The sequence below is a fragment of the Nansenia antarctica genome (genome assembly GCF_963989245.1).
Source record: "Nansenia antarctica genome assembly, chromosome: 1".
In the NCBI taxonomy this organism is placed as follows: Eukaryota; Metazoa; Chordata; class Actinopteri; order Argentiniformes; family Microstomatidae; genus Nansenia; species Nansenia antarctica.
The window spans coordinates 89,236,427-89,256,728 of record NC_137674.1 but is presented as its reverse complement, the minus strand read 5'-3'; the positions used below and the strand labels follow the sequence as shown (position 1 = coordinate 89,256,728).

The following is a 20,302-nucleotide window of genomic DNA, read 5'->3' as shown; positions in this document are numbered from 1 at the left end:
ACCTCAGTGTTTTAGTTACTAGAATACACTACTTCAGTGGTTTAGTTACTAGAATACACTACCTCAGTGGTTTAGTTAGTAGAATACACTACCTCAGTGGTTTAGTTACTAGAATACACTACCTCAGTGTTTTAGTTACTAGAATACACTACTTCAGTGGTTTAGTTACTAGAATACACTACCTCAGTGGTTTAGTTAGTAGAATACACTACCTCAGTGGTTTAGTTACTAGAATACACTACCTCAGTGTTTTAGTTACTAGAATACACTACTTCAGTGGTTTAGTTACTAGAATACACTACCTCAGTGGTTTAGTAGAATACACTACCTCAGTGACTAGAATACACTACCTCAGTGCTTTAGTTACTAGAATACACAACCTCAGTGCTTTAGTAGAATACACTACCTCAGTGCTTTAGTTACTAGAATACACAACCTCAGTGCTTTAGTAGAATACACTACCTCAGTGCTTTAGTTACTAGAACACACTATCTCAGTGCTTTAGTTACTAGAATATACTACCTCGGTGCTTTAGTAAGTTACTAGAATACATTACCTCATTGGTTTAGTTACTAGAATACACTACCTCAGTGCTTTAGTTACTAGAATACACTACCTCGAATGAATGAATGAATGAATGGTCTTTATTGTCATTGCTATAGTACAGGTACCAAACAACGACATTTGGGAGGGGTGGCTCCCCTGGTGCTAGGAAAGAAAAAAAACAAAGAAAAAAAAATAAAAAAAATAAGGGAAAGGAGCTGGTTTACATAAATAAAGGCTAAAGCTCAGTGCTTTAGAAGAATACACTACCTCAGTGCTTTAGTAGTATACAGTACCTCAGTGCTTTAGAAGAATACACTACCTCAGTGCTTTAGTAGAATACAGTACCTCAGTGCTTTAGAAGAATACACTACCTCAGTGCTTTAGTAGAATACACTACCTCAGTGCTTTAGTTACTAGAATACACTACTTCAGTGGTTTAGTTAGTAGAATACACTACCTCAGTGGTTTAGTTACTAGAATACACTACCTCAGTGCTTTAGTAGAATACACTACCTCAGTGCTTTAGTTACTAGAATACACTACTTCAGTGGTTTAGTTAGTAGAATACACTACCTCAGTGGTTTAGTTACTAGAATACACTACCTCAGTGGTTTAGTTACTAGAATACACTACCTCAGTGCTTTAGTTACTTGAATACACTACCTCAGTGCTTTAGTTACTAGAATACACTACCTCAGTGCTTTAGTAGAATACACTACCTCAGTGCTTTAGTAGAATACACTACCTCAGTGCTTTAGTTACTAGAATACACTACTTCAGTGGTTTAGTTACTAGAATACACTACCTCAGTGCTTTAGTTACTTGAATACACTACCTCAGTGCTTTAGTAGAATACACTACCTCAGTGCTTTAGTTACTAGAATACACTACCTCAGTGCTTTAGTTACTAGAATACACTACCTCCGTGTTTTAGTTACTAGAATACACTACCTCTGTGTTTTAGTTACTAGAATACACTACCTCGGTGGTTTAGTTAGTAGAATACACTACCTCAGTGCTTTAGTTACTATAATACACTACCTCAGTGCTTTAGTTACTAGAATACACTACCTCTGTGTTTTAGTTACTAGAATACACTACCTCAGTGGTTTAGTTAGTAGAATACACTACCTCAGTGCTTTAGTAGAATACACTACCTCAGTGCTTTAGTTACTAGAATACACTACCTCAGTGCTTAAGTAGAATACACTACTTCAGTGGTTTAGTTACTAGAATACACTACCTTTGTGTTTTAGTTAGTAGAATACACTACCTCAGTGGTTTAGTTACTAGAATACACTACTTCAGTGGTTTAGTTACTAGAATACACTACCTCAGTGCTTTAGTTACTAGAATACACTACCTTTGTGTTTTAGTTAGTAGAATACACTACCTCAGTGCTTTAGTTACTAGAATACACATTTACATTTACATTTACAATACACTACCTCAGTGCTTTAGTTACTAGAATACAGTACCTCTGTGCTTTAGTTACTAGAATACACTACCTCAGTGCTTTAGTTACAAGTCCTAACCTGGCTATTGATAGTGACATGTTTAGATAGCTTTAGTTAAAGGTACAATGTGGGATTGGCTCTAGTAATCTTCATGTATTGATTCTCAAATAACACACTTAATAACACCTTACAAACACCTAACGAGCTTATTACAAGTCTCACCTTATCATAATCGAAAATATAAGGTTATTTGTCTTCATTTTCGTTTGTAAATAAAGTAAACAAACCTTTGTGAACAATTACGATTTGTCTCCATTATTATACATATTGATGATATGACGTTTCTCATTGTACAGCTGAATCACCCAGTGTTCTGACATAACAGATAAAGACGGGTAAACACATACAACATGTACTACTCATGTCCAAGTCTGTTTGGAACTCTGGATATTACAGTAAACACATAATACATGGACAATAAGATACAAAATCAATAATCATCTGAATATGAAAAATGCTGATTTTTAATCAACTTCAAAAGCAAGGGTTCAACCAATGTGTAGCATTGAAAAGTTTAAGACTCAGAGATCATTTCAAACATGGATTGTCTTCTTTGCATTCACAGCTCTTTGAATGTGAGATTGGTCAGATTTCCTCACCCCCACTTCTCAACTTGATACCAAAACAAGTGTCAGACTTGGTTGAACAACATGAATGATTACACCTTTAATGGTTCGAATCCTAATCACCTGCTTTGAGTCCAATCTTTATTATTTAGCAACTTGATAGTCAATGTAAAATGTTTTTTTAAATGTCCATGGTATTGTATGACTTACCTCCATGGTAACCATCACAGACACAGCATTATGGAAATGCGTGAATTCTAATTCTATGTTGACGACAACAAGCATTTCATTAGTTAAACGGTGTGTACCCAGTGTGTTAGCGCAGCACAATAAGCAACGCACACCAAGGTATGAACCTACTGGACACAGCTGTACTGAGCTCACTGGGGATGATGTACATTAACATTCACATTTTAGGCATTTAGCAGACGCCTTATTCCAAAGCGACTTACAATTGATACATTTGACTAAGCAAATGAATCATCAATCCACCAGTCGTGGCAGGAAGAGTAATCCAGCTCAGGCCAGGGGCCATTGATAGAAGGAACAACCTTCTTCTATCTCCTTCTTCTAAACCTAACTTTTTTTATTTATTTAGACACTGGAGAAACAGAGAAACAGTACAAGAGGGGCAAATAGAAGTTTTTAGGGGACACAGTAGAGGGGAATGTGACATGTACATATGAGTCCAGGCATCAAATGACCTGACAGCAGGTGACTAGAGAGGAGGGGGTCACTGCTCAGGTGTCATGTTGTTCTCTTTGGTGTTTCCTCCACAAAAAGTTAAATACAATTTGCTACGGTCATTTTCTGATCACGTCAGAAGGTGTACAGACAGAAACCATCAGAGTAACAGTAGTAGTAGTGGAAACAGAGGTGGACTTTTTCCCCCCCCCAAAAAAACATTGACTAGGGAGGTAAACTAATTGCTATTTGCTTCATGTGCCGTTAACTATATTATCATTATAATTATCAAATGACCATAGTCTTTACAATGGGAAGCTGCTGCTTACACACAACAACCACTAGTTGGCCGTCTTGTAAAGTAGCCTGCCTCCTACACAGAAAGACTGCAAAATAGCGTCATAGCTGTTCTAGTGTTAATGGCCTGAATGACAGCCTGAACAATTCATCAATGCTTATTTACATGCTATCTGCTACATGTGCCATTAACTATATTCTACATACTGTATATTCTACATACTGTATATAATCTATATTATACATACTGTATATTATCAAAAGAGCTTTTGCACAACTGGTCTTCAGGAATCTTACTCCTTAGCTTTCTCAAGTTGCTCTCAACAACAACTCAATCATGAAATCAAATGTTTTTATTAAATAAACATTGATACATTAGTACTTCCCTATCAATCAAGACTCACCCATGAAACATCACAAAGACATGATATTCTCTACACTGCACATTTCTTGACAATAAATATTTAGTCTCCCCCCACCCCTCCCCAGGAATGATATCTGTGCAGCCAAGAGTGAAAATGAAAGGCATTTTAAAAACTCAAAATAAACATCATTTTAGGTCCTTTGACAACTCCAATCAGTGTCTGAAGGGACATTGTAACTTGAGTTAGTGACTTTTTACTTTACTAAATATACACCACCAACACCCTTCATTTTATTTCAACTCATCCACCTGACTTGTAAACGTGTGTTACCTTTGATGTCATAGAGGCAGTCCACTGCTTGTTAGCGCAGAGTGAATATAACAGAAGGATCTCTACTGCACTGATTACGCATGTCCAGTGTACATCAGTGTAAGTCATTTACAAAATCCTCCTCCTCACCGACAAATCCCTCCACGCCTGCGCCCCCCAGTACCTAACTGACCTCCTCTCCCAACATACCCCTTCCCGGAACCTGCGGTCCGCAGACATGGGTCTGCTATCCACCCCCCGCACCAACCTCCGGACCTTTGGGGACAGAGCCTTCAGTGTGGCCGCACCTACCCTCTGGAACTCCCTCCCCATAGTGATCCGCAACGCGCGCCCCCCCCCCCCCCCCCTACCCTGGACTCCTTCAAATCAGCCCTTAAAACCTGTCTGTTCTCCAAGGCCTTTGGCCCCTAGTCACTGATTCTGTTTTGTTTTGTTTGTTTTCTGTTTTGTCTGTCTGACCATTTTCCCTAGAATTGTAAAGCGTCCTTGGGTTTTATGAAAGGCGATATACAAATCCAAGTTATTATTATTATTATTATTATTATTACATGAATGTAGAATGTTCTGCAGATCAAAGCCAAACTTCGCCCTCGTCGCCCTCATCTTCTTTACAGGAGACAATAAATTGGCAGAAATATTGGGAACATTGTAGGACGCTGTATGACACACGTGTGCAGATCTCATCCTTAGCTGACAAAGTACTGTGTGAATAAACCTAAGTCACGTTTCTGCTGACAACTATGCAGGATGACTGATGATCTAAATACAGTTAGAAATCAGGGTACATTTGTTCCAACGGGCACCTTCAGCTGAGAGACATTGGTGCAAACTGGTGATGGCCCAAAAAGGTGACACTTTTTTTTCTTCTTCCACTAAGACAATTATCAATGAGCGGATAACATGTTTGTTGCTGATGGGGGGGGGGGGTGGTGGTCTCAGCAGCAGTCCAAACATTAACACCCGCATAATTATGTTGAAAACAGGTTGCTTACTGTGACTGTGCTCCACACTGTCTAGAATTGTACCTAGCTGCATGAAGCTAAACGTTATTTCAAGTTTAGCAGACATGAAGATTAGTTAGAAGAATAGTCATCATGTGACTGATGAGACGTAGACCCCCCCCCCCGCCCGCCCCCACACCCACTCCGCAATTTTTTTGGGGGCAGATCTACACGATTCAGGTGGATGCCCTATTTTGAAGTAAAAATGTCTAATTTGGCAGAAAAGTTTGCACCCCTGCTAACAAACCCGTTGCCATTCTGGACAGTCACACATGACTCTCTTCTCCAGACGTTTGTAATTCAGCTCAAATGTCAGACAGCAGAAAAACACTGTACATGTTTATTTGGGGGTAAGGAATTTAGGTAATACTGTACACCAAAAATCTCTATAGTAAAATCTGAAAACATGCATCATAGTTATTGAAACGTGAGGTCTGTAAAACAGTGTTGTACCGCGTTAAAATACGTCAGACGGGTTTGTGCACTCCAAGTCCCAGGGACTCCCAGAGAGCAGAAGGGCCCGGCATGGGAGGAGAATCTTTAGAGTTGTAAGGGTTGAATCAAACTGGCAATTTGGGCTGATGAGGGCTTTCAGAGCCAGACCTCTGAGGTCGTTTCAAAACACTTCAACACTTTTTGGGAATGATGTGTTTACTATTGTATGATGAAAACAACAAATCAACTGGATTACAGGGTACAGTTCCACTTTAATGCCCCCCCCCCCCCCCTCCCCGGCCCGGCCCAGCACAGTCCCCCCCCCCCCCCCCCTTACCTAGGTCTCTGATTCCATCGGCAAAGATCCAGGAAACCAGCGGCCCCGGCTTCCTGTGGTAGAGCTCCACCGAGGGAACCCTGCACCTTCTGCCTCCTAGCAGCAGAGCCACGCGCCTGAGGGCTTCAGTGACACCACGCTCCTTCATGGTACCTCATGTGTTACCCTTCTGCCCACTACACGTGTGTTCTGCCCACTAAACGTGATTCATCCACTACAGGTGTGCATCCACTGTCGTGTCATTTGGTGATGACTTAATTCCTAATTCCTAATATAAGCACTTAAGTGAAAATGTGTGCTTTTAAGCAATACATGTTAACTTTTGAACAGTTTGACAATATTGATTAACACTAGAACAGCCGTACCTACTATAAGAGCCGCCTCGGGGGTCAACTGACGATAGTCTTTACAATGGGAAGCTGCTACTTACACACAACGACCACTAGTTGGCCGTCTTGTAAATTAGCCTGCCTCCTACACAGAAAGACTGCAAAATAGCTTTATAGCTGTTCTAGTGTTAATGGCCTGAATGACAGCCTGAATCATTCAGCAATGCTTATTTAGATGCTATGGGTGTTCCGGACATTTTCCGGACATACCCACCATTTCTGTGACCCACAGAAGGAGAGGACAGCTCTACACACATGGGTCCTGGATTACTGAGTGCAGTAAAGACTCTATCCAGTCTGGGTGCAGAATTACACATATGTAACCAGGTCACGAGAGAGAGCGGTTACCTGTCGGCCATCGGTGCGTTCCTCAGTATTGTCCAAGCGATCAAGCGAACATCATCCGACATCCACATCCCATCACCTCCAGAAACTTCCAGAAACACTCACCTTTGTGAGACTGCCTGAAGATTGAGCCACTATCTGTTGCACGTATCACTATAGCACGAGGTTGGAATTACAGGAAGCAACAACAACAACAACAAAACAAAAAAACATTCTAGTTGGCATCTTTGTGCAACCCACATCACCTAGTAGTTAAGTACATTGCAAACAAAGAACGGCACGGGCAAACATCTCTATATCGTGGTTAAAACTGTAGAGCGTTATAACCATAATGTCAGTTCATGTGATGGGTGTCATTTTCATCTATCCTCACCAGCCATGTGGCCAACACTGTATACAAGGCATGTCAAGTTTGATTGACTGGGGGGCGCTTGGTGGCGTAACGCATGTAACCGCAGGGTTCCCAGTTTGATTCCGGCCGCGGACACATCATGCATGTCATCCCTTCTCTCTCTCTCTCACCCATCCTTCTTGTCAAATCTCTCTCTCTCTCAAAAAAAAAAGATTGATTGACTGAAATGAGACAACATTTGAGCACACTTGGAGTACACACACTACAACAAATTCCACCGACCTTGGTCGTGTGGTCATTAAACGATTCATTCATTCATTCACTTCAAACAGGGTTCCTACAAGTTTCAACAAGTCGAATTTTAGACCTATTCGCGACACCATATGATAGCTTTTTGTCATCCTCGAGGTGATGAAATTAGGGATTTCACTGCCATAGACAAAAAATATATAATATCCGCGTAAATTGACGTGGTCGGACTGATTTCCTTGCAGGATCTCATTTTTAAGACCTAGCACCTCATTTTTAGACCAAATAGCTGAAATGTGGGACCTTTTTAGGCCTTATAAATTGGATTGCTAGATTTTAGCCTTCAATGCTTTTTAAGGCCAGCGCGGGAACCCTGTTCAACAGATGAGTTGGGGTGAAGGTAGCAGAGTTAGTTTGACTGTACGGCCGAACACTGAGACCATCTGGGAGATTCAAGGTGCTGAAACGTGAAGTCAGAGGCGTCGTGCTCAGGGGGGCCAGGGCCACGTGCCCTCTCACATTCCTACTGTTGTGTCCACCATGTTAGATGAAAAACTATACTTGAAAGTTTATGCCCAAGGGCATGCTGGACTAGTCATATACAATTGGCTAAAATAACTTAAGTTCGTACATGTATTATGAATTGAAATTAAACATGTACACTTAGATAACCTATGCAGAAAACACATATTTTAGACCTCCCCCCTTCCTTCTTCCATGGTGTATTTGGTGCCCACCTCTAAAACATCGACTCCATGACAACCCTGCATGTAGTAGTGTGGTGCAGTAAACCATTCTTCGGTATGATTGTGTGGTAGGGTTAGATTAAACATCAGACTAACCACCATTCAACCCAGGGAACAGGGATAGGGTGAGAGAGTTTGAAGACTAGATACCCCAGAAGCCAAAAGGTGTTGCTGAAAACAGGGGATGGTTAGAAGAGTTCATCACCACCCCGTTCTAACGGACTGCGTCACAATCACATCAACACGTTGATCCTGATCATAGCTGTCAACCTCAGTGTACATCTTTATTAGTTGATAACTAAGAACAGACTGTTTAAAATTGTCCATGGTACAACCTACCGTAAATCCTCTAATAGTGGCCCCTATTCCATTAAAGGCTGGTCTCTTATAATGGCCGGGAGGCGTGGTCAACACAAACAAATACAGGCCGGCCTTCGGTCAAAAAATAAAGACAAAAACCAGATGTATTATCTGGTATAAACCAGACGGTTAAACTGCCTGTTACATAATGTAACTACGGTAGCTTGTATTAACGTACCGCTGCCACAAAAAGAAAGAAAGTCACAATACAAATGATACAAAACAAAGCAGAGGAGATCGACTCTTCAGTGGCTGATGCAGTTTGTGGCTAGCAGGGGCTAGCTGGGGCTAGCTGGGGCTAGCTGGGGCTAGCAGGGGCTAGCAGGGGCTAGCAACAAGCTTTCACTCCGGTTATTGTTAATATAATAGTTTAACCTGGTGGTTATATGCTGTAAACTGGCTGTTTACATTACACAATGACACAGGGCGTATTTTCACAGTGAGAGATGCAGTGCCCTGTATTTTGCTGATATTGACGCTGAAGGATGTTAATGTGTTTGCTTTGTGTTTGGTTTGTGCAATGTTTTGCAATAAAAGTCAGGAAATGAAGGGATTATGTCCATGAGAGTTTAATATTAGAGAGACAATTGATGAACTATTGATGAATCTATTTATTTCTTTTTTAGATTCGTTGATTTAATGTCTAATTGATCAATTATTAGATTATTTTTGTATTGCTCAATTAATATAATTACTTTACCCAAAATAAATATAAAAGAATTGTCTCAATAATATGTCTCAATAATATTTAAATATGTTATTAAATCTTCTTCTCTTAAAAACAAACAAATATAACATGAAACAAAGTATGCACTGCAGGGCATTGTTCCGCAACAAAATATAGCCCAGTCTTAACTGGTATTCTCTGTCTTACAGTCCAACATAAAATCTCTCCAAAATAAAATTAAAGAAAGAGCTTGTTCAACTCAAGTATAATGAATATACTTAGAGAGAATATATATATATATATATATATATATATATATATATATATAAATAAAAGAGAAAAACTCCCCCACACTGCTTTGTGTCATTCTAGAGACACATTAGAATTATAATAGTTTTAATTAGTCTAATTTCCATGTCACTGTATTATGATAATCTAATAAAAATAGACCCTTTTTTCAGATGCCTGATCAGAATAATACTGGACCTCAAATTCAAACTCAAACGGCTGAATAACAAATTCAAACTCAAACGGCTGAATAACAAATTCAAACTCATACAGCTGAATAACAAATTCAAACTCATACAGCTGAATAACAAATTCAAACTCATACAGCTGAATAACAAATTCAAACTCATACAAACTCACACAGCTGAATAACAACGTTAGATGAAGCATGGTGTAACATTACCTTAGCAGCGGTGCAGAAATGACTTTTAACTTGGGGGCGATGAAGAAACACAGGGTACATACAGGAATCTTGAGGTTAATTTCAATACCTTTCTAAGACCTTGTCAATATTTTTCCAGACCTCACCGCCACTTTGAGCTGTAACCGTTGACATCAGTGACACCTTTCACTTAAGTTTTAGTTTGCAATAGACTAGACCACTATCATACAGAATTTCCGGTTCATCTTTGTTTTTTAATAAAACTAATAAATTCACGAACTTTTACTAAAAGTGTTTAGGACTCAAACTCTTTGGACAGAGTCTAATTCAGAAAAATACCTACAAAATTCAAGACCTCATAAAATAAAATCGTATTAAAAGACTTTAATACCTATTAAGGGTCTTGATTTTCCCAAAATGTATTTATCAACTTTTAATACTTTTCAAGACACCGCGGATACCCTGAAACATTTAAAACACACATTTTACGTGACTACTACTAACAGAATCACTTTACGCATGTTGATATCCATCATATGTGACAGGGTTTGGTGTTTTGGTGCCGAAGTCGGCAAGGTGACTTTTTCTGTTTTTTACAGATTACGAAAAGTGCAGATTGTAAGCTTTCATATGATGTGTCATACATTGAAATGATCTGATCTTCATCTAAGTTACAATAATGAACAAGCACAATCTGTTTTAACACACAAATTATTGTGTGTTATTATTGTCCATATTGAACACATCATTCAAACATTCACAGTGTATGTTGGAAAGAGTATGTGAACCCCTAGGCTAGTGACTTCTACAAAAGCTAGTTGGAAGCAGGAGTTAGCAAACCTGGAGTCCAATCAATGAAACACGATTGGAGGTGTGGGTTAGAGATACTCATAAAAAACACACAAACATTTTGCGTTTGCTATTCACAAGAAGCATCTGCTGATGTGAGCCATGCCTCGCAGAAAAGAGATCTCAGAAGACCTACGATCAAGCATTGTTGATTTGCATGAAGCAGGAAAGGGTTATAACTTAATCTCCAAGAGTTTAGATATTCATCAGTCCACAGTTAGACACATTATCTATAAATGGAGACGATTTAGTACTGTGGCTACTCTCCCTAGAAGTGGGCGCCCAGCCAAGATGACTCCAAAGGTACAACGCAGAATGCTCAATGAGGTAAGAAAAGAACCCTAGAGTAAGAGCTAAAGGCTTGAAGGAATCATTGGCACTGGCTAACATCTCTGGTCATGAGTAGGGGTGGGGCGATTAGAAAATGTCATGTCACGATTATCGTGGGCAAAATAATCGCGATCCACGATATTATCGCGAGAATTAAAAAATAAAATAAAAAAATATTTTTATTTTTATTTATTTGTAATGCCAATAAAACACACTGTAATCACTTTAACTTAGATTTTGTTGTATTTTTAGGACATTTTAAGTCAGTAATTCAAATTCAGATTCTAGTGGCACATACTGTATCTCTGGCCATAATCCGGGTCCTTAAGAAAGAGCAATTCCTTTTCGGCCAATCAGCACCTTTCATTAACGTACCCAAGGAAGTTTAAAGAACGCACTCCCAGTGTTGCCAACTTCCAGAGCCCCTTGGCGACTTAATTAGTCAAAAGCGACCAGCGACAAATCTAACTTCCTTTTCTGGTCATTTGGGGAATTACTGTAAAGCATCTAACATATCCCGTATTCCACGGTTCACGTTACAACCGAGCTCAGGAGAGACGAGTATGACGAGCGAGGGTTGCCGTCTCCTCTCTCCCTCAACACTCACTCCCGCGGCCAGTCTGATAGCAGCCGCGGGGAGCGTGCCGTTGTTCCCCGGATCCTCGCAGGGGGTTCGGGCAAAGTTCGGGAAATAACGGACGGTTGTCATGTGTTTATACAGCATGATGTTACGTGCCTAATGCCTTTGATGCGCACACTTGCTACTTGCCGCTTTAATCATTGTATTTAGCCTATAGCACAAGTCATGCATTGAATGTAACCTCAAGTGCTGAACAGTATTAAGTAAACCACAATATATTTGCTAAAGCTTAGGGGCGACCGTGCCTTTTGCAGCCATAGACTGTCACTGCCTGGTAATAACAAGGAAGGCCAATGACAGTATCCCGTCTAAAGTTTTTCACCAGCCATGGTGAGAAGGCTAGCATACGTTACCTAGTGACTGACTGACAGCCATGGTGAGTAGGCTAGCATACGTTACCTAGTGACTGACTGACAAGGCTGACTTGACAGTAACGTTACCCATGCAGGCTGAACAATAGCGCGAGACAAAAGTTCTGTGAGGATATTCGCGCGCGGCTCATGTGAGGAATTGCAATTATATTACAGTAACAGTCGCTAACTTGACTGCAAAAGGAATGTAGCCTAGGCTGAAAAATAGCGCCAGACATTTGTTAAACACAGTTTATTCATAACATACGATTATGACGATTATTCAAATAATTAAAATTATCCACGATTAAGTTATCGCGGGTGTTTTTATCGCGATTAACGATAAAAACGATAATCGTCCCATCCCTAGTCATGAGTCTACCATCTCTGGTCATGAGTCTACCATCTCTGGTCATGAGTCTACCATCTCTGTTCTCTACCATCTCTGGTCATGAGTCTACCATCTGGTCATGAGTCTAATATCTCTGGTCATGAGTCTACCATCTCTGTTCTCTACCATCTCTGGTCATGAGTCTACCATCTGGTCATGAGTCTAATATCTCTGGTCATGAGTCTACCATCTCTGGTCATGAGTCTAATATCTCTGGTCATGAGTCTACCATCTCTGGTCATGAGTCTACCATCTCTGGTCATGAGTCTACCATCTGGTCATGAGTCTAATATCTCTGGTCATGAGTCTACCATCTCTGGTCATGAGTCTACCATCTCTGGTCATGAGTCTAATATCTCTGGTCATGAGTCTAATATCTCTGGTCATGAGTCTAATATCTCTGGTCATGAGTCTACCATCTCTGGTCATGAGTCTACCATCTCTGGTCATGAGTCTAATATCTCTGGTCATGAGTCTACCATCTCTGTTCTCTACCATCTCTGGTCATGAGTCTACCATCTCTGGTCATGAGTCTACCATCTCTGGTCATGAGTCTACCATCTCTGGTCATGAGTCTACCATCTCTGGTCATGAGTCTAATATCTCTGGTCATGAGTCTAATATCTCTGGTCATGAGTCTACCATCTCTGTTCTCTACCATCTCTGGTCATGAGTCTACCATCTCTGGTCATGAGTCTACCATCTCTGGTCATGAGTCTACCATCTCTGGTCACGAGTCTACTATCTCTGGTCATGAGTCTACCATCTCTGGTCATAAGTCTAATATCTCTGGTCATGAGTCTACCATCTCTGGTCATGAGTCTACCATCTCTGTTCTCTACCATCTCTGGTCATGAGTCTACCATCTCTGGTCATGAGTCTAACATCTCTGTTCTCTACCATCTCTGGTCATGAGTCTACCATCTCTGGTCATGAGTCTAATATCTCTGGTCATGAGTCTACCATCTCTGGTCACAAGTCTAATATCTCTGGTCATGAGTCTACCATCTCTGGTCATGAGTCTACCATCTCTGGTCATGAGTCTACCATCTCTGGTCATGAGTCTACCATCTCTGGTCATGAGTCTACCATCTCTGGTCATAAGTCTAATATCTCTGGTCATGAGTCTACCATCTCTGTTCTCTACCATCTCTGGTCATGAGTCTACCATCTCTGGTCATGAGTCTACCATCTCTGGTCATGAGTCTAACATCTGAAGTTTGCCAAAGAGCACCTTGACACTCTACAACGCTACTGGGAACATGTTTTGTGGACTGATGAAACTAAGGTTGAATGGTTCGTGAAGAACACAAAGCACTATGTATGGCATAAAAAGGGCACCGCATACCAACATGAAAACATCATCCCAACCGACCTTAACCCGATAGAGATGCTGTGGGATGACCTCAAGAGAACCATTTACACCAGACACATTCACACTTTTGAAGGAGGAATTTGGATCAAAGCGCAAGAATCATAGCTTTGAGAGGATGTAACGCATGACTACCTACGTAACCACAGGAACATGGGAAACATGTACATGACTACCTATGTAACCACAGGAACATAGGAAACATGTACATGACTACTTATGTAACCATGGGAACATAGGAAGCATGTACATGACTACCTATGTAACCATGGGAACATAGGAAGCATGTACATGACTACCTATGTAAACACAGGAACATGGGAAACATGTACAGGGCAAGACAATTAGCACATGGCGCTAGGGCCCACCGGCGGGCTATCAGACTCTGAACTTTCGTAATATTAAAACATTTTGATTAAAGCAAAATAAGTTTTGGTAATTTTCCCGACGTTACGAACTTGTTACCTCTTCCACCAGACCCTGTCACACATCACGCTGGGTGGGTGGGGACGAAAAGTAAACAGGACTTACGGTGCTGACTTGCTGCCATCTTCACAAAGCGCTCCGGGATGTTTTCGCTTCAAGTGTCCGTGCCTAGCAGTTGTACTGCTGTGATCAGCCGTGGCAGTTGTACTGCTGTTGTACTGCTAGTTGTACCATTTCCAATTTGCAGAGCTTAGAGAGCACCACATTGTTGGGTCTCTGTCTAAAATACTCCCACACTCTAGTTTAGATGATGGTGAATCCATGCTTTGACCGGACACAGCCATCTTGTAATGCGTCAACGTAGGTTATGCAAAGAAAAAAAGCGGTAGTGGTGGTCTAGTGGATAGTGAGTTGGACTGGTGATCGGAAGGTTGTTGAGTTCAAATCCTGGCTGAAAAACCACCACTAGTGTGCCCTTGAGTAAGGCACTTAGCCCTCAGTTACTCCAGGGGGAATGTCCCTGTAATTTGTAACTGTAAATCGCTTTGGATTAAAAGCATCACAGATAAAAAAATAAAAAATAAAAACGTATTTCCATAATCGATTACATCGATCCAGTATGTCACCCCAACCCTAAACAGCATGATATTGCAATTGTGAGTGATGAGGAGGCAGAGTACCCTTCTCCTCCAGTAGAATCCCTTTTCCTGACTCTGAATTAAATTCTGTTCAAACAATATATATTTTGTATGGATTTAGTACATGTGGTTTTGCGTGTTGCTGCCCCCCACTGGCCACATTGAACATTTCAAAACATGCAAACACAATGTTTCCTAATAGCGCCAAACATGAGCATGTCCTTGTAAACAATTCAAACATTAAATAAAGGCACATAAAGGCAAGTGTCGGACAAAACAGGAGCCATTTTTTTGGTATGATGTTTAGCAAACGTCCCCAACATGTAACTCATTCCAGTGTGTTTTTAAATGGTGAAGAGCTTGATATCTTGACCGAGTTCAGATACCTTGGGCCATGGGACCATGACCTTCCAGAGTCACATAAGAGACAAAAGATGTCAAACTCAAAAAATGTAACCTTCAGAATTTCAGGCACATCCGAAATGTTTTCCAACTGACACTTAAGGCTGACTCGTTCCCATAGCGACACAGACTCGTTCCCATAGCAAAACGGCTCTTAAGGCTGACTTAAGGCTGACAGCTTATCCAGGGGGGGAAGGTGGCTAACTTTCTAACCTCCAAATAAGTCAGTCTTAATTGTTATGCAACAGGCAGTCTTAATTAGACTGGTCTAACCTGAGGATATAAGACTAGTCTAAGGCTTAGACCAGTCTTAATCTATTATGTAATTGGCCCCTGCTTAGAAGTTTTAACCAGTTAAACGGGAATGCTGTGAAAGACAACGCTTGGGAAAAAATAACAGCAAAGGTGAACAGCATAAACCCAGCATTCTACTGGCAGATCTACTGGGTTGTTTCTGTCTCTTTTCTTATTGCTCTTTCTAAAAACCAAAGATTAGCCATTTTGTATGAAGCTAACAGAAGCTAACAGAGAAAAAAACACTTTTCCAACTGACACTTAAGGCTGACTCGTTCCTATAGCAACACAGCTCTTAAGGCTTACTCGTTCCCGTAGCAACACAGCTCTTAAGGCTGACCCATTCCCATAGCAACACAGCTCATAAGTCAAGCTTAGCCAGGGGGGAAGGTGGCTAACAGTTGAGCAATGTGTTTCATGGAGAGCAGTGAAGTAATTACTGTAATATTATGTATTATATATTAGGTATTAAAGCGTTATTGTGATTTGTTGCATACATGTATTTCCCCTCAATATGCAACATGGCCCGTATTTCTTTTGCTATTGCTAGTATCATATTTTCTGATTCATTTGCTATTGTTAGTACTACTGTCATTGATGCTATAATGGTCTATAATGGTTTATAATCAGGGGTGCACATAACTGGTGCGCCAGTGCGCATGCGTCGCCAAAATGCATGCTGCGCGGCAGATCAGCCGCATGAACGCGCTCTTGCGCACCAACAGCTGGAACCGCTGGAAGAGGTATTTACTTCCTCAAAATCCAACTGCTGACTGCTGACTGCTGCATCACTGCAAGCCCCACTAAGTAACTATTTGCCGTCCCCTCAGCCGAAGGCCCGACGAGTAATCCATCACAACAGTCGATCGACGACGACCACGGCGACTCCCCTCACGAAAACATTCGGAAAGTATCGTAACTCGTACTTTCATTCCGCGTATGCGTATCGCACGGTTGTCACGCCGCCTCGTGAAAATTCAGTCCCGAACGACACCAAGGGACACGTTTCTTTTCTCTGAAGCTTTCAAACGTTCAGACGTTTGTTTTACAGCTTCATTATCGCACCTCGACCCCTGACCCAGGGAATATGGTTGGGAATTATATTAGAAAAGAAAAGAAAAAAGACTTTGTTGCACAATCAAAATAATTAGCTATTTAAAGTGATAGCCTACAACATCCTCTACCATGGTTGAAATTGAGGACAGTATTAACAGCAAGTCAAGAGAGCAGTGATGATGATGATTAAGCTTGTAGCATAAATAAATGCTTAGGCTGTAACTTTTTGTTGAAAAGTTGATTTCAGTGTTTACAGAACAGAGCAGTGCTTAAAGAGATGTCAGTTGATTTCATTGTGTTTAAAGAACAGACATTCAGTTAGTGCTTAAAGAGATGTCAGTTGATTTCATTGTGTTTAAAGGAGTCTGACAGACTTTCATGCTTAAAGAGCAGTCATTTGATTTTGCATTTGTTTCTTTTGTTTTGCACACAATAATTTGTTCGTTCATCTTTATTTATGAATGAATAAATGTCGTTTTTCTAATAAGCCCAATGCACACAGCGCGCGATTTCTGTTGCACGACAACATTCCATTATTGTCATGAATGGAATCGAATTTTCGCCGTGCGATTAAAATCGGGGCCGTGTGCATTGGGATGCGATTTTCTCATAGACTTCCATTCAAACTTCAAAATGGAATGTTGTCGTGCAACAGAAATCGCACGCTGTGTGCATTGGGCTATATAAGTTATCCATGTATCCCTTTTTTATCCATCCTGTGGGACGGGTCGTGACTCCCGAGCTCGGGGAGCACCAAGCAGCATCCCTAGGTGCTCCTCTGAGCACTGGCCCCAAAAAGTTATGTGCACCCCTGTTTATAATGTCCTATAATGGTTTATAATGGTCTATAACGGCCATTGATGGCACTATTTAAAAGCAAACATATTGGATTTTCAGATGAGCATAAAACATGTTTGCTTTGCAACAACAGGTGATATGGAAATTATTTAGTCGGAAGTGAGAAGTACAGTAAGAAGACAGTGAACCAGCTGGACAGAGAGAGAAGCTCCACCATGTAGTATCAGCACACTGTAGGGAACTCCTTACCTGCACCTGTTCATGCTAATGCACCCAGACCACAACAACACAAACACACCAGTTACTACTCAGTAACAGTATATGTAAGTGTGAGTTAAGGCAGTCAAGGCACCTCTCTGATGACATATCAAGTAAGAACAAGACTAGTGACCGGCAAAGCTGCCCTTTATTTCTCAGTATCGTGACACACCCAATAATGACAACATGTCTCCAGACACTGGCTCCTACCATGCAGATTATTAAAGCAAATGTTTAACGCTAGATTTAACGCTATTTAACAGCCGTGCCTATTTTACCTACTATAAGAGCCGCCTCGGGGGTCAAATGACCATAGTCTTTATAATGGGAAGCTGCTACTTACACAAAACGACCACTAGTCTTGTAAATTAGCCTGCCTCCTACACAGAAAAACTGCAAAATAGCTTCATACTATCTTATCCTGGTGTGATTTTGAATATCTAGGAAAAGCCATGAAAGGAGGGTCCTGAAATGTATTTGAGTGCAAAGATATATATTTTTTTAAATACTCACAGGGTCAAATGACGCCACCCATGGCTGTTTTAGTGTTAATGAATACTAGACCTGTATGATATAGGACACCATAATCTAGACCTGTAGGATATAGGACACCATAATCTAGACCTGTATGATATAGGACACCATAATCTAATAATCTAGACCTGTATGATATAGGTCACCATAATCTAATAATCTAGACCTGTATGATATAGGACACCGTAATCTAATAATCTAGACCTGTATGATATAGATGGACACCATAAGAAATACGAGTCCTGTATGATATGGGGCGGCAGATCGGTGGTTCGAACCCCGGCTGGCCACATGTCGAAGTGTCCTTAGGCAAGACACTGAACCCCAAATTGCTCCCAGTGAGCGGGCCGGCGCCTTGCATGGTAGCTTGCCGCCATTGGTGTGTGAACGTGTGTGTGAATGGGTGAATGAGAGGCCGTTGGATAAAGGCGCTATATAAGTCAGCCTGTTTACCATTTCGATGGACACTTGAAGGATGAGAATCAAAGCATTGCATCGACTTGAGGTAAAAACCCTTGAAAATACTAGTCATCCATTGTACTAATCTTTTTATTTTATTTGGTTTTTTTCTTCACAAAACTACTTTATTGCATTTGTATTTTGAGAAAGGAAGTGTAATGTAAATATGCAACTGTGGAAAAAACGTTCAGCCTTTTTCAATAAACCCCAAATGAAATGAAACAACTCAACTGAGGCACAGAGTCTGGTTACAGTCGCTGCCTCCCAGGAGGAGGCGGAACACACAGACAGACACGTCATGAGAAACACCTTGAGTTTTACCTGAGCGTGAGCGGGCGGCAGTCCCTCTGACGCCAGGCTCTCCAGGGCGGCGCTGTTGACTCCCGCCTTGCTCTGGGCCTTCACCACGCCGTTCCACTCTGAGGGGGAGGGAGGCGACAGTTAGGAGAGGAGGCGACAAAACGTTCAGACTTTTCTTTTGAAACACGGAACTAAGTTTCAACGTTGTTGAGAATCACGACACAAACTCGCTAGTCGAGCCAAAACACTGCAACAACGCAATGGATTGTGTAAGTAATCCCCACTGCTACCTAGTTAACTAGAACACTACTTTACATTGTTACCTAGTTAACTAGAACACTACTTTACATTGTTACCTAGTTAACTAGAACACTACTTTACATTGTTACCTAGTTAACTACAACACTACTTTACATTGTTACCTAGTTAACTACAACACTACTTTACATTGTTACCTAGTTAACTAGAACACTACTTTACATTGTTACCTAGTTAACTACAACACTACTTTACATTGTTACCTAGTTAACTACAACACTACTTTGTTACCTAGTTAACTACAACACTACTTTACATTGTTACCTAGTTAACTACAACACTACTTTACATTGTTACCTAGTTAACTACAACACTACTTTACATTGTTACCTAGTTAACTACAACACTACTTTACATTGTTACCTAGTTAACTACAACACTACTTTACATTGTTACCTAGTTAACTACAACACTACTTTACATTGTTACCTAGTTAACTACAACACTACTTTACATTGTTACCTAGTTAACTACAACACTACTTTACATTGCTCCCTAGTTAACTTCAACACTACTTTACATTGTTACCTAGTTAACTACAACACTACTTTACATTGTTACCTAGTTAACTACAACACTACTTTACATTGTTAGCAGGCTCACAAAACAAGCTGTGTTAGTTGACTAGCGATGTGTCGTTGATTTTCAACAACGTGGAAATGTATTCACATTTTTCGAAAGAAAACTCAGATCATTACATCAGATCCCCGACATGAGGACCAGAGCATTAGAATGTGTCACATATGTTTAACCTAGCTCCTTATCAGGACAACACATTCCATGTCTAGGCCTAGAGAGACAGCACCTGGCCACACCTGTGTACCAGTCAGATGGTTACCTGGGTTCAGGGTCTAGGTCTAGTCAGACAGCACCTGGCCAGGTGTGTCCAGGTCAGACGTTCAGATGGTTACCTGGGTTCAGGGTCTAGGTCTAGTCAGACAGCACCTGGCCAGGTGTGTCCAGGTCAGATGGTCAGATGGTTACCTGGGTTCAGGGTCTAGGTCTAGTCAGACAGCACCTGGCCAGGTGTG

At 40.9% G+C, this 20,302-nt stretch overlaps 1 protein-coding gene across 1 annotated transcript in view; it reads right to left on the bottom strand.

Moving 5' to 3' along the window:
- Nucleotides 1-20,302, bottom strand: part of LOC308153814 (SR-related and CTD-associated factor 4-like) — a gene marked incomplete at its 3' end in the record, with an annotated part of 73,528 nt that overhangs the window by 5,677 nt on the left and 47,549 nt on the right. The window contains exon 16 of the mRNA XM_080527002.1: nt 18,975-19,072. Within this exon, the coding sequence (XP_080383128.1) occupies nt 18,975-19,072 (98 nt within the window). The remainder of the gene's footprint in view (nt 1-18,974; nt 19,073-20,302) is intronic.